General features: G+C 40.5%; 2 protein-coding genes across 4 annotated transcripts; both read right to left on the reverse strand.

Annotated features, from left to right (window-relative positions):
* Positions 1-45: 45 nt before the first annotated feature.
* Positions 46-9,107, reverse strand: LOC105908015 (NADH-ubiquinone oxidoreductase 75 kDa subunit, mitochondrial-like). 2 transcript variants are annotated; one of them, XM_012836450.3, is made up of 19 exons: positions 8,782-9,107; positions 8,608-8,675; positions 8,165-8,265; positions 7,907-8,014; positions 7,719-7,795; positions 7,261-7,342; positions 6,760-6,890; positions 6,431-6,616; positions 6,166-6,300; positions 5,954-6,068; positions 5,711-5,856; positions 5,471-5,599; positions 5,179-5,308; positions 4,901-5,061; positions 1,440-1,594; positions 953-1,128; positions 727-861; positions 487-559; positions 46-398 (listed from the first exon to the last, which is right to left on the reverse strand). In XM_012836450.3, the coding sequence occupies exons 2-19, from the start codon at positions 8,669-8,671 to the stop codon at positions 307-309; spliced, it is 2,196 nt and encodes a 731-aa protein (XP_012691904.2). In that variant the 5' UTR covers positions 8,672-8,675; positions 8,782-9,107; the 3' UTR covers positions 46-306. The 2 variants fall into 2 exon arrangements, with proteins under 2 accessions (XP_012691904.2, XP_042566686.1); XM_042710752.1 differs by lacking the exons at positions 7,719-7,795; positions 8,608-8,675; positions 8,782-9,107 and having other exon boundaries at positions 8,165-8,169.
* Positions 9,108-10,865: 1,758 nt separating this feature from the next.
* On the reverse strand, positions 10,866-13,987 carry cmklr2 (chemerin chemokine-like receptor 2). Of its 2 annotated transcripts, none has more exons than XM_031559085.2 (3): positions 13,323-13,987; positions 12,553-12,582; positions 10,866-12,377 (listed from the first exon to the last, which is right to left on the reverse strand). In XM_031559085.2, the coding sequence occupies exon 3, from the start codon at positions 12,357-12,359 to the stop codon at positions 11,283-11,285; it is 1,077 nt and encodes a 358-aa protein (XP_031414945.1). In that variant the 5' UTR covers positions 12,360-12,377; positions 12,553-12,582; positions 13,323-13,987; the 3' UTR covers positions 10,866-11,282. The 2 variants fall into 2 exon arrangements, with proteins under 2 accessions (XP_031414945.1, XP_012691783.2); XM_012836329.3 differs by having other exon boundaries at positions 12,553-12,586.
* Positions 13,988-15,338: the final 1,351 nt, after the last annotated feature.

Raw genomic sequence — 15,338 nt, forward strand, 5'->3', positions numbered from 1 at the left:
TTGATTATTTTTCTCCTACATACACAAACAAAAATACTAAAGTGATTATTTAATAATATAATTTATTATTACATTTAAAGTTCACAAAACTATTTAAAATACGATATTGAGTTCACTTTTTAAATTTTTGTGCTGTACAACAAGCAGACGATAAGTGATCAGTTTAGAGAATGCCACTGGAGCAATTAGTAGGTTGATGATTGAGGCTACAGCATGTGAACATATGTCTACATAACTCTGTAGGTATAGTGTGTCCTTGTGAAGCTGTGCTGTATTGTAAGATTGAACTGAAATGCAGAGAACACGTTAACATATATTGGGTTCCTCCACCGCTTGTGCTCCCTCTGTCACAGCCTTCAGACATTTGGCCATTGTTTGAGAAGCTCTGCTGATGGAATCTAGAGGATGACAAACAGACCTCAGGGCACTCTCATTCACTGCCAAAACAAACAACAACAGAATGTTGTATACAGAACACAAACAAACCTGTCATGTAGAAATCCTTCACTGTGAGTAAAGGAGGAACCAAGGGGTCTGTGAGCAGGGTCTGATTCATGGTCTGACAGGCAGTGAAAGGGGGAAACAGAGAACATACATGAACGATACCCAGGAAGTGTAATGAGCAATAATGCTACCAAGACGTTTGTATGTTTGACTGTGACTACTCAATGTCTTATTTGATGAAGCTTACTTTAAGGTATCAATCATTTAAAGAGATAATAGTACCTTAGAAAGTTCATTGGCTTGTTTGAAATAGTTTGCTTCTTCCACATCATCATATCGCACCAGGTTTGGTGACACTTCAGCCAGTCTGTCACGCACCTCATCTAGTGTGTCATATGGCAGGGTCGCACCTGCCAGCTATTGGTTACAGGAAGGAAAAAAACTAAGCACTGAAATGAATCAGGAATAATGCATTGACATTCTTCTTTCATGAGGTACAAGGCCTCACCTCTGAGATGGCCCGGATAATTCTCCAATCCTCCCTTCCAAATCCAGGAGCTGTAACAGCCACATGAGTCTGCTGTGCTCTACCTTCAGTGTTAACGTAGGTACCACACTTTTCTGTGTATGCTGCCCCTGGTAGTATCACATCTGCCATAATTGCTCCCACATCACCATGATGCCCTGTTTCAGATGAACACAAAGTTCTGTTACAATTTGACTAGGCAAGACAATAAGCAAAGACAGATAAACACACGTGTGAACCACACAGTGTTTATACCAAGTTGTTTACTTCCTTTAATTAATAAATATTTTGATAATGGAATATTTAGAAAATTATGGAAATAGAGTTCAGTTTATAAACCAATTTATGCTGTTATCATCTACTCCTGTTCTTGTCTTAAGATGCTGTAAGCAGTACTTTTTGTTAGAATACCTACATTCTTATACAAAGATAAATGCTATCACACTGAGTATGGTATTTGTATACTTACCCTGATAGATAACAAAACAGTCCTTTGGTAAGTCTTGTCTTGTTATACAGCCAGCATCAGCCCCAAGCAGAAATAAAACTTTGGGTGGATCCTGCCTGATAGCCTCTACTCCTGGTTTATAACCTAGATCCAGTGCAGCCACTTGACTAGCCACTCTGTTCAGTCAGAAAACAAAAGACCCAGTTTGACAATCCTGTAAGATAATTTTATAACACCACAACTAAAAAAATATGGAAATTTGGGGGTTCAATTGGGATGAATAGTGTATATATATGGCAACATGCTGCTGTTAATGTAAGCTTTTCAATAAAAAAGACATTAACATATAATATTTACCTTAAGAATGAAAATATTAAATAACACAATTGTGCATATCAGTGTGGATGTTAAACTATACTACCTGAAAAACTAGTCAAAATGACTGCTAACTAGTAACTAGTGGAGCAGGCACTATACCTACGGAAAGCTACCCAAACTAATAGCGTGTACTCAGGGTTTTTCCTGGGTCAAAATGGGTCTTCGGTGCTCCAAAAAAAAAGGGGAGCGCTACGCGCGCACACAGCCTGTGTTACCGTGTCACCTCATTAGCAGACATCTATGTATTTATTTAGTTTTTTTTACCATTTCATAAATAATGGAGGCTATGCTTGAGGAAATTATTTTGCTTCCACTTTAGATTAAAATAGATAGGCTAATAGATTGACAATAGTCCAAGCCCCATGGTGCTATCATGTTAGGTTCAAAGATTATTAAGGTTTACCTCTTTACATATGCAAACTATTGAAATGTATATCAATAGAATCTAGAACTAACCAGTGGTCAGAAATGGAACACACAAATTATGAAATTCAAGTTTATTTATTATTGCTATTCATTTCTATTATACAAACCTACATACAATTATTTTTGTTTTTATTATTAAAACTGTCCACAAATATGTTTAATAGTGTGTTTAACTTCTATTGGCGCACCAATGGAGGCTGCGTTGGAAATCGTTAATCAAACTTTTGTCAGCATTTTGAGTGGAAATTTCATTTGCATTTGTACAGTGCATTTGTACAGGGTATTCGGGCACGTCGGGCTGGCGCTCGCAGCGGAACGACAGTTTACAACCGCACCGGTTTATCAATGATAATATTAATATTATTATATTCGAGATGCAAACACAAATCTATCCGCTCTCTTCAGAACGAGCTGAGCTTTCCTTGATAAACCAATGCGGTTGTCTGCCTCTCCCGAGGCCCCGCGGTCTACTGGTACTCGTTCAAACGGGTAGACAAATCAAATAATAGCCTACACCTGTGTAGGTCCTCAACATAGCAGATATTGTAATACATTGAAAGCCATGAATACTGAAAATGGAATGTTATGCTCAAAATCACCGCCGACTGATGAAGTCAGGATGCATACGCAAGTTGAGTAATTGGCAGCTGGCCGCTCTGTCCATTCGTGCACCTCACAGTTGCTTATTGAGCAGACAAGAAGAAACGCTTATCAACTCGATTACTATTGATCAAAACAGAACGAGGGTTCGGCTGTAGCCTATACTTGAAACATACTATTGAGAACATATTCGCTGACATGCATTGCACCCGTGATGAATTGTGGCTTAATGGTGTTTTGAGCCCTCACCGTCGACTTCAAGGCGGCAGCTGCCTGGACGGCGCTCCTAGCTTGCCACTTTAGAGAAGACGTTGGTTTGAATTTTGAGCAAGCAGCTAGTTAGCAGTTGTCTACACTTGGTTAAAAATCGAATTACGGTAGATTCATGCTAGCATTGCGCTAAATAATTAGACAGCTAACATGAATTAGTGGTGTTAACATAAAGTCAGTTATTGTATATGGCATTAATATTATTCTAAAACACATTTACTAGTTGTTTTAACCAGATATGTAAGCAGGTTGAAAACAACATTTTTGAAGTAAAGTGCCTTGGTTTAAAACAGCTAAAAGCTAGCTACATTAAGTTGCTTGCTCAAATCTCAAATTCAAACCAAAGTCTTCTCTAAACTGGCAAGCTTGGAGAAGCCTCTGTTCAATGATTGGCTCAGGGGGTGGGAGGTGGGATGCGCATTTCAGGCAGGTGCTGCCTTGAAGTCAACGGTGAGGGCTCAAAACACCATTAAGTTGAATTGCGCCATGAATGACAGGTTTTTTTTTTTTTTTTTCACTGACTTTTTTTTTTCCTTAGGCGCTCGGGATTTGTCGTAGGCGCTCGGGAAAATGGCTTAGGCGCGCGCCAAATTTTCTCTATGCAGGAAAAACCCTGGTACTGTATATTCTGTATTGACTCTTGAAGTCATAGTTGTTTCCACAGTTTTTAGCTGTAATACTGACACAGTATAATGACCAGTGGCGGTTCTACATGGAATTACGCCCCGGGCGAAACCCCCTCTGAGCTGGCTATTGTAGTTGGCTATTATAGTTGTGTCAAAAGGAAATATATGGTCTAACCAGCTAGCTATCGACCTGTTCATTATTAAGATTATACTGGTACTCTGTATGCTGTTATATTCTGTTAGTTGTGGCTAGCGGGACTTCGCTAACACTTTAGCCTAGTGTCAGATGAATGAACATGTCCATACCCTATGGTCAAATCAGCTAGCTAACGCTAGCTAGCAAACAATTCTGTTGGTGCTCAACATTAGCTGGTTGCCTTAATAGGAATTTAGGTTAAGTTACACTTGACTGAAAACACATTTTTACCTTGTCCACTTGAGCATCCTTCAATAGTTATCTTGATAATGTAATAGACTACTCTGTAAAAGATGTATTTAATTTAAAGTATAATTTAATTTAAATAAAGTATCTATCTATCTATCTATACTCTGCTAACTACGTACTACCTTCACCAGTTAGATAAGTTGGAGCAGTCAGTGGTCTCTCCTTCCACCAATTCACCTTGCCCTTGGTGACCACATAATCGTTCTGTATTACCTATTTGTATTAGCCATTTCACACAATTCAGAAAAACGAAAACTTGCAGGAATTATAGGCCTGTAATTATAATGTTATGAATGTGCGTTATTTGGAAGAAAGTCGAGGTGTGACTGCTATACAGTGGATCCCCCGCCCCCCCTTGTCCGTTCCATTTGGGAGACCCAGAGGTGAACTGTCCCTCGCGCCCCCTCCCCTTGCCCCTTCTCCCTTCTCACTCAGGATCTGTCCACGGCACCTTCTTAGCGAGCAGAGGCGCCTGCAGCTGCAGGGGCCGCCAATTTGCCAATTCCACACACAGTGATATGATAGATAATAGAAAACCGCTTCGCGGCCCAGATGATTTTTTTTTAAAGTGCTCTTGCCGCCCCCCACGTTTTATGAAAAAGTGCCGCCCCGGGCTGCCCGGGTCGCCCGTGCCTAAAACCGCCCCTGATAATGACAACACATTAATCTAGAATCCCAGCATTAACCCCAAAATGCTGTTTTGTTGAGCATTTGTTTAAATGGCTCAAAATGCTTACCTGTGAAGTACATTTAAGACTTTCCAGTTATCCTCAACGCCACTAGTAACTCGGGCATTCTGAGCAATAGTGGACACAGCTGCATGTAGGCCCGCACCATCCTCTCTCTGTAGGGCAGCACTGCCAACCACCACAACTGGACGCTTTGCTTGGGCAAGAACCTGGACGGAAAGTGATAATGTATCCCATAAAGTGTAAGGAAAACTAAGGAACGTATGGTTCTTGGGCAGCAGAACCAGCAAACATTCCACATGAAGGAGGAAATAATCTAGATATACCTTACTGAAGGAGTGCTTCCCAGCTGCTATATCTTGCAGCACCTTGGTTGATTCTCCAAGATGGTTGTATGTGTAGCTCAAGTCCACTTCTCGCCCCACTAGTGCAACCTGAAGTTCATTGTGAAGCCAACTGTGGGGTTGACATCAGTTCATGAAATAATCACCACAACACAGTAAAATACTCTTGGAAATGCAGGCAAAAGTCAGGCAGCATAACGTATCCCTTAAGAGATTAGTGAACATTATGTAAATCAGGGCAGTTGTGATTCACTACACTCTATTTTTTTTTCACCCCTTTCTGATGCGAGCGTTGAAGAGAGGAGCTTCATAGCGTGGGTTGGTGCCAACCAAGAGAACCAGGTCAGCCTCTTCAATCCCACTGATGCCGGTGTTCAACAAGTAGTTTGAACGCAAATCCGTTCTGTGGGATGGAAATGATAACACAACAATGTTAAAAACTCCCACTCCTTTGCAGTCCTGATTATAAATCCTAACCTGTCCATTTAAACTATTGCTTTGTGTCTCGTCTCACCCAGCTCCAGCCATGGGGAAGATTTCTTCAGTGCACAGGTTCTCACTGTTGAGACGGTTGAGGAGGTCCTTTAAAGCGACCAGAGCCTCAGCGTCCACCATCCCACCAGCAACACCAGCCGTTTTATTGCCTTCAGATCCTTGTAGCTGTAGTATTCAAAAATAGTTAATTTCATGCTCAGATGTTAACTTCACATAGTGCTCCAATAAATATTTCTTCAAAAAAAGTGTTGAGAAAACGTACAATTCCTGCCACTTGGGTCAAAGCATCTTCCCATGAAGTGGTTACAAGCTGCCCCGACGCATCCTTCACCATGGGTTGTGTAAGCCTCTGCCTTTTCAAACCATCATATGCAAACCTGGAGTAAGATACAAAATGTATAAAGCTTTTGGTTGAAAGCACAAAGGATTTAGTTGTCCGCTGTTGGTGTGGAAACAAATTGATCTTAATCTTACCTGGTCTTATCAGAGATCCACTCCTCGTTGATGTCCTCATGAAGTCGCGGTAGGACTCTCATGATCTCCCCTCCTCTCGTGCTCAGAACAATGTTACTGCCAACAGCATCTAATACATCAATGGATTCGGTTTTCCTGTGGTTAAAGGAAATACATCCTTAATTGGGCCCTGCACTCTAACACACACCTCCTTTAAACAACATTTTAAAGCCATTTACCATATGTTAGCTTGTAAAATAATAACACAAATGGCATTCACAGATACCTTGTTTCCCAGGGGCGAGAGGTGAAGGCATATGGTTTTGATGTCAATGCACCTACTGGACAAATGTCAATGACATTGCCAGAGAGCTCGGACATGAACATTTTCTCCACATAGGTTCCGATCTCCATCGCATTGCCTCTTCCTGTAGTGCCTAGGTCCTCTACACCAGCTATTTCACTGGCAAACCTGAAAGGTAATGGTTAAGTTTGATCTGGCAGTGTCCATTCCTTCATAGCCAACAACCTCTGAGATAGGCCTGAAATAACGATTAAATTAAAATTATATTTGAGGTATTTGAATAAAATGGAGATTGATAGTCCATTTTTTACCTCACACATCTGGTGCATTGAATACAACGTGTCATGATGGTCTTTATAAGTGGACCGATGTTCTTATCCTCGACAGCTCGCTTTCCCTCTGTGAAGCGGCTTCTGTCACTACCAAACATCATGGATTGATCCTGGAGAGTGAAAAGAGACAGTAAAAATATTAAACATAATCCATGCAATAAGTGATAATATAATATATCACATAATGATAATGATGATGATGAACAGTGTCTATACCCTCCTAATGCCCTGGCAGCTATATTACACCTCAAGCTTAGTTATCACAAAGAACAAAAGTAAATTACAAAGTAAATCTAGCCAATCACTTCAAGATGGAGTCAGTTAGTCACAAGCAAAAACAGCATATGTGCATGCTTGGGGGACTTGTGGATGGTAAAATCGATGGTGCATTTCTTCAGCTGTTAAGTTCATCAATGTGTGGAAGTAAGGATTTAGAAGAACATAGGATAACTAAGGGTATACTTTAATGTTTCTGTTTACCTGCAGATCACATTCTCCTCCCTGATCACAGATGGGGCAGTCCAGAGGGTGGTTGGCTAAGAGAAACTCCATAACACCTTCTCTGTTGACCAAAATATGAACAATTAGTTAAATGGTGGCTGATATGTTGTCTTCTGTACATTTCCGTGACAATGGAAAAAAAAACAATAAAATACATGTAACAGAACCAGAACACATAGAATGCACAGTACTGTTGAGAAATACTGCAATGCTCAGATCCCCTCAGAATTGAATCAGACTTATTTCTGACAACAAAAAATACATACAGTACCTTTAAAGAGATGCAATGAGAGTGATGCTTACTTAGGCATGCTTAGTTAGGGTGTTAACTCACTGTGTTCTGCAGGTTTGTCATACATTATGAATCTTTTTCCAAACAGCATTAGGTTTTACTAAATCAGAATTAGTTGAAGCACAGGGTTGATTCAGATGCCTACCTAGCTTTCCTTGTTTTCTCTGAGCTGGTCATAATATTCCAACCCTTCATGACTGGCATGGCGCATGCTGCCACTGGCTGTAACATAGCGAGTTGCATTTTAAACCCTAATCTACTCAAATTAATGAATGACAGAACAAATACACAAATAGACAGAAAGCGTGCAAATGAACTGTAAGTAATACATACTTTAGGTGAATTCTCAATTTCCACCAGGCACATTCGGCAGTTCCCAGCAACAGACAGACGCTCGTGATAGCAGAAGCGAGGTATCTGCATTCCAACTTTCTCACAAGCCTGATAAATTATTAAGAAGAATTTATAAACTTAAACACGGTACCAAGTTTGAATGACTCTCAAATATAATGATAGGCTCTGTGGTTACAATAGGCTTTTCACATTATAAAATGTCAAAGTATAAAATGAACCATGTCTCTCCAGTATTACCTGTAGTACTGTTGTTCCTTGTTCAACCATTAGAGGTTTTCCATCAACAAATACCTCAATAAGGTTACTGGCAGTGGCAGTTGCTGTAGCAGCTGTGCGAACTGAAAGGGCCAAATTAACATTTAATCACACAGATAATGCACATTTTCCTTGGCCAGTCTCTCAGCCTAAAGATCATATCCTCTGTCTATACCATCCATCATTTCTTTACTTTAGGGAGATTTAGCATCTCCATCTTGGGCCTTGCCAGGCACTTATTCCCATTTAGACTGTGACAACTAATCCTGCAGCTAATCCTATGGTGAGGACACATGGGCACAAGCACAAATTCAGTAACAGTTAGTTTGACAAAATCTACAGAGGTCGATAAAACACACCAATGTCCATATATACTCAGAGTTGACCCCACATCTGCAGAGAATAACTGAATCTAGTCTACTTACCATGGTTGGCACTGGCCTGTGCCACCCCAGAGAGCGCGCGCTTCACAACAGGCAAACGTAGCATGACGCTGGAAAAATGTCAGCGCACATTCAATAAAAACAACGTCACTACATATCTCTACGTATAAAGTTTATTAGCCTATGTTAATTGCCTATAGTTCCATGCCTAGTTACCTTGTTGTCGTCTCTTAAGTAAAGAGAGATGTGTGATCACTGCTCCCGAAGACTGCGTAGGAATGTGTACTTCTATTCCCACAATATAAATTGGTGTGCACGCTATGTCGCAGTTTGGTGAAACAGCACTTGGCTCCGGTGAGCCGTTTCCTGTCTTAACGGTGAAATAAGAGGATTATCTGCGCTGCACACCGCTATCCAAGAGACGTTAGACGCGCCATTGCATAAGATTGTAATAAACTTCAATTCTTATTTTTGACTACCAACCCCTGATTCAAAGATAGACCGATTACCCGGATTCAGCGGATGTATGACGTAGACTGTCAGCTGAAGTGATGAGGGACAGAGTGGAGACACTATAACCACACTGAACATTGGGGTGTGAGCAGCAATGACGTTAAGGTGCAGGGGGACAAACATAAACAAATATCCTTTTGATGAGTCATCCAGCTGTGACCTGACTAATAATCCTTAAATAATACATTAGGATACTCTAGTAACATGATTATTCTGATCGTTATAATAGTTCCAGAACTATGCATTATGGGCGGCATGTGATTCAGTCCAGTTGACAGAACACATATGTAAATAATACACATATAATAAAATATAATTTAGGATGGCAAAAGGGGTTCATGTATGACTGGTAATTAGCCCACTATTCAGCCTTTAGTCCACTTCGTTTGTGATTTCCACACCATTTGGAATAAAACTACACCATAATAACAAAAGTCGACTTTATATATCTTGTAAAAATCAACTAGTGCAATTTTAAACCGTGTCAATTGATGTTTTATTACCAAGCCAAGAATTTTACCTGCTCAACAAAGATGTGGTAATGAATGCATTAAGTGTTGGCTGCATAGGGTCTTCATGGCCTTGCATGTGGAACATCTGATTCTAACTTCATGTTCCAACATCTGTTTATCAGCTGTTGAAAAATAACAGGAAATAGCTGCCTCTTCATTCAACATAACATTACATTGTTTTCAGAAGTTAGTGCTTAGGAGAGAGGAGAGACACAAGTTATAGTGATCGGTGAAATGGCTCATCATATTTGAGAGTAGAGAGATGTATTTAAGTACCAGTGGAGTGTGTCACATAGATTTTATTTTAGCTTTTTTCAGAATTAGAGACAGGAACAGGATTCCATTAGGAGGAGTATACAAAAAGAAATAGACTGACATTCTTCAAGTAACTATTTTAATCAAAAAATAAACTTTGAGTGAACCATCCTGAGTAATTTAGCATTCTTATACAATCTCAAAGACTGCACTCAAACAACTCTTGTAAAAGAAAGAAAGAAATATAATAATATTGCAGCTCACTAGAGTGTTCAACCAGGCATTGAAGTTGAGAGGACTATTGAACCAGATACAGGCAAACTGATGAAATACAACAAAATATATTTCAGGCCAGGATAGGCTACTTCTATAAGGCAGCCAGAAGATGGTGGACTATGATATAATAACACCTAGGTGGGTATAGGTTGTGATCACAAAGGCATGATTTCAACCAAATCTAATCAAATGACAGACATTATATTACCAGGACATGGACAAATCTGCAGTTTAGGGAAGTTATAGTTATTTACCAACATCTGGTGCAATAGTGATAAGGTATAGGTCAATAAATTGTGAAAACATACATTCAAATGGTTAAGATCAACATAAGAGTAAAATGTATATTAGGGCATATAACGAGTGCAAATTACACTTATGTGAACTAAAACAAAACACTTACAAATTACACTTATGTGAACTAAAACAGGGTAAAATATTAACATTTGGTGGAATAATTTCATGACAAAAACAGAATCATTATGACAACAATGTGCACTGCTTTTAAACAATAACACAAGGATATTTCACTGTTACATTGTATGAGCATTCATTTCATAGATGGGCAATGAGCAAATGATTTAGGATCTTGCTCATGGTATTAAATCAGCAAAAGGATTTTGCCAAGTTATTAAATTAGCTTTAGTTCATGTGTGGTGGACTTTGCTCGTTCCCAGTGGCCCATCAATGAACTTAGGAGCACTATGTAACTGCTCCGTCAGATAAAGTGCTGTTGATGTTTCACCATTTTTGTCAATTTTATCAATTTTGTTTGTTTGCTTGTTCACTGCAATCCCTTAATTGTATTATGTAGTTGTCATTTTCTTGCATAAATCTTATTTCTACTACAGAGGATTTTGGGGCAATAATAATAATTCAAATCTATTTCTGTTTCTTTCCTGTCTGCAAGATGAAGCTGAGGCAAGGCTTTCTGCTTTCTGGCTTACTCGGGTTTTCCACCCAGAGCATTTTGTTGTCATCAGCCCTTGGCACTCTATGCAATGTAAACACAGGCACACTATCCCACAGAAAGTAAATATGAGTGAAACCCATAGAAACAAGCTCAAGTCTATGAGGAACAGGAAAGTCTCCCAGACATGTAACGGCTCTAACTGTCTGCTGAAAATCCCCACACTGAGTTTTTGTAGGGGGCCGTTCAAATCATACAACGGACGATGCAATGGCCTCCTCAGGTGTGCAGTTGGTATTGGGTGGCAGGGAAGCAGATTTCGTCGCTGAGATTGACTGGCTGAGCTCTCGCAGTGAGTTCTTAGTGATGTCAAGGCAGGAGCGTTTCAACAGGACTCTGACCTTCTTACTAACAAGCACATAGAGCACGGGGTTAACACAGCTGTTAAAGAAAGCTAGGCTGGTGGCCAACGGGAAGCCGGTCTTAAGTACCGTGTGCAGCACCAAAGAGGAGTGCATGGACAGCTCCATGAGACTGAATGTGTGGAAGGGCATCCAGCACAAGAAGAAGACCAGGATGACCACGGACACCGTCTTAGAGAAACGAGATACGTGGACAGCTCTGGACTGACGGACCTTGATGGTGAGCAGAATGCCGCTGACGCAGATGGCACTGAACGGGAGGATGAAGCCCAGCGTGGTGCGCACCACCACCAGTGTGATGTGTCTCATAGCTGCGATGTGGCCGCTCTGGTCGTGGAAGTTGTTGAAGCACACCACCCTGTTGTGATACTCCATAGTCTCACGGAATATCAGAGCTGGACAGCTGAGGAGGGCCGACGCCAGCCACACACCCACACACAGCCACCACGCTCGTGTCATGGTCCGGTGATTCTGGGACCATCTTAGGTGCACCAGCGAGATGTAGCGGTCAATGCTGAGGATCATCAGAAAGAACACACTGGCGTACATGTTTATCATTGACACAAAGGAGTTCAGCTTGCACATGATCTGTCCAAAATTCCAGTGGAAATCTCGGAGCACATAGTCGATGGAGAAGGGCAAGAAGAGCACAAAGACAAAGTCGGCCACAGCCAGGTTCAGGAGCCACAGGCTATTCACAGTCCGCTTGGTTTTGACCCCTGTCACCCATATCACAATTCCATTCCCAGAGAGACCAAGTACAAAGGAAATACTATAAATCACCACTGAAATTATATGCAAAGTTTCTCTCTGTGTATAACTTCCTTTGGAGTCATCAAAGTCGCCATACTCTAAATAGTCATATGTGTAGTTCTCATAGTCCTTTTCATACTCTTGTTCCATCATTGCACACTGAAGGTCAATCTGTAACCAAAAAAAATTATATGAAATATGACATTATATACAAAAGTCATATAATTGTCAGTACAATCCATCATATAGGCTCCCTAAAATTGCATATTGCAACAATTTATTGGAAATGACGCATTGCTGTGGAAATACAAAGGTGGGATGAAGAAAGATTAAAGCTTTATTTTACCTGTCTTACTTGGTGGCTCTCTCTTGATTTCTTTCTGTCAAAAAGCAGGAAGTCAATATTATTTTACCTTGGTGTGTTCCTTTTAATATAACTTCAAGTTACTTTTTACAAATTTAAATTGAGAGGAATTATGAATAAAAAATTATATTGAGATGCTCGTCCAGGGTGCTTGTCTTCCCCAGTTTTTTTTAAAGCATAAGCATTGGCCATGAGCACTCCTTAAATCAACTGTGTACATCCTGTAGTCCATTTCTTGTGAGGGGCCCTTTGGCCCCTTAGAAACACATCTTACGTCACTCTTAGCCCCTTGACCCTGTTATGTTATCACAAACATCACTCACTTCTGTTTGGCAGCGTGAAATGCATTTAGGACTCTTCAAAAATGAAAAACAATATAACCTTGAAACTAATCTAAACTATCATAGAAGAAAGAACGTTAAAATAGAAGATTTGCATGGCCAACTATCGGACAGAATTTAAGACCCGTTATTCAGGATAATCGATACGGAAAGATGTGCGCCCTCGCATGGCATTCTCTGGAACAGATGGGTTATTTTTCGAGTTTGGTTTTCGCCTCTAAATTGATTGATCGACAAACTAAATCTTTTCAGGGGCATCTTGACAATTGGTGCTATAAAACTATGACCTAGCAGTCCAGCAAATCGTTCAATTTTGTCCAGCATTATTACAACATCCTCATGAGTACAAACGAGCAGCTGCGATTTAAGTCTTGTAGTGGAAATTGTAAAAACTACAGGGTCCTAGCCTACCTTTCAGGTCAAATCTGTCGGTATCATTGGTCTGTGTCCGGCATCCGCAAAGAAATTGAACAAGTCTTGCCAGCAGAATATCCGAACAGGGGTTAAATCGAGTGTTGGTGGAGAGGCTTGTTTTGATTTCAGTCGTCTTGAAAAATCTTAGTTTCGAGGTGAAGATATTCTAAATTATTGTTGCTCACTGTTGTTAAACTAGATCCCGACCAGGAACTATTGTCGGCAGAGGTTTATAGATGCCTTCTTACCCGTCCCCTGTCCGTTATGGCCATTTATACTGTGAAATCCGATAGATTGGCGGTCCGGGGCGTGTTCAAGTTTTGCTGCAAAGACAATGCAGTCAACCAACGCGGCCAGAAAAGTGGTGCTAACAGGTTGTCTCGGGTAAACACGTATTCATTGGGTTCGAAAGTAGATTAGAAAGAGAACAAATTAATTTAAATAATAATTTAGTCTTACTGGCCATTCCCAAATGCTGTTTTTTCGAACTCAGACTCTTTCTTGACACTTTGGCCAATGGGAGAAAGTTTACCCTGGATTCTGCGCGTACCGACCGCCTCATCCGATGTGGAATGAAAAATACCAAAAACTTTATGAAACCATTTTAGTCTTTCTACTGACTTTTTTTTAAATGACAAAATTGGTAGCTGAAGATTTATGGCATAAAGGTAAAGTGAAATGTAAAAGCTATTTGTTAAATCTGTTGTTTTTCTTCTTTGCAGATACAAGGGCCATTTTTATAGGCCTTCACAGACAGATTAATTCCATTAAAATAAGGACAAGCCAAATGAGGAAAGACTTTCATGATGTGGTATATATGATATAGATCCGGCGTATGTAAAACAACTGTAGAACGTTAACATCACTGTTAGGCATACAGGAAATGGCTTCAATTTGCTGGATTGCACTAGCACAGACATTTAAACAAGCTGTTGTTATTGTTTCCATAAACTGGAAAATAAATCTGGGGGAAATGGGAAAAACACATATTTCTTCAGATAAACACCAGGAATTGCCTTGACCCAGTATTCAGACAGTCGAGACATACTACCCTTTTTTATCAGATAAGCAAGGAGTATTCACAAGCACAGACGACTGGAGGTATGAGGAGTTGGTCCCTGTCCATTGGCTATCTGCTGGAACCGATCTGCTCTGTGTTCTGGGTGGGGTTGTAGGGACCAGTGGGCATGATCAAAGCCAGCTGAGCCTCACCACTGAGCTGTAATGTCATGAGTTTTGTCACTGCACTCCCTAAAATAATAGTCTGCTGCCAATTATGAATTTCGCAACAGTGAATTGTAATATGTTCCAGTGTCACGATGAACTAAGTCCAGTGAATTCCTCAAGCCGTATTAACATGCACTCATCTCCCCTGTGCGCTCCCCTCCTGTGGAGCAGAATGTACCCTGCACACGATGTGTTTGAGAACTTTTGGAGGATGTTAAGATGTTGGTTAAATGAGGTCTGGGCATGTGTTTACAAAGCAGCTTCCTCTTGGGCCATGATGAAGGGTGCTGTGATTTGACCAAAGAGGTTTGAGCACTCCACACTTATACTTTGGAGATTCTTGTCACCATTGTATATTAAATTGATAAGGAATCAATTTCAAAACCATCCCCTTGAGTAAGCCCATTTTCTAGCTTCAATGTGTGTCAGCGAGTGTGTTTCAGTGATATGTATGTGCACACACACAGGGAGTGTGTTTCAGTGATATGTATGTGCACACACACAGGGAGTGTGTTTCAGTGATATGTATGTGCACAGTGCACACACAGGGAGTGAGACAGAGGGAAAGTCCAAGAGGGAAAGGGAGAGGCAAAGCCCTGGTGAGTTTGATGAATGACCTCTGACCTCTGCAGTTTCCTGCTATTTCCTGCTTAAATCCTTCAAAACACAAGTTGGTATGATGGGGTTGGAGTCTTCATATGCATTTTGGATAGATGTTGTTTCATAATTCAATTCTATAATTTCTCTGAGCTGCACATGATCCAGTGTGACTGGGAAATGTTCTAC

Source organism: Clupea harengus, chromosome 2, assembly GCF_900700415.2.
Source record: "Clupea harengus chromosome 2, Ch_v2.0.2, whole genome shotgun sequence".
NCBI lineage: Eukaryota > Metazoa > Chordata > Actinopteri > Clupeiformes > Clupeidae > Clupea > Clupea harengus.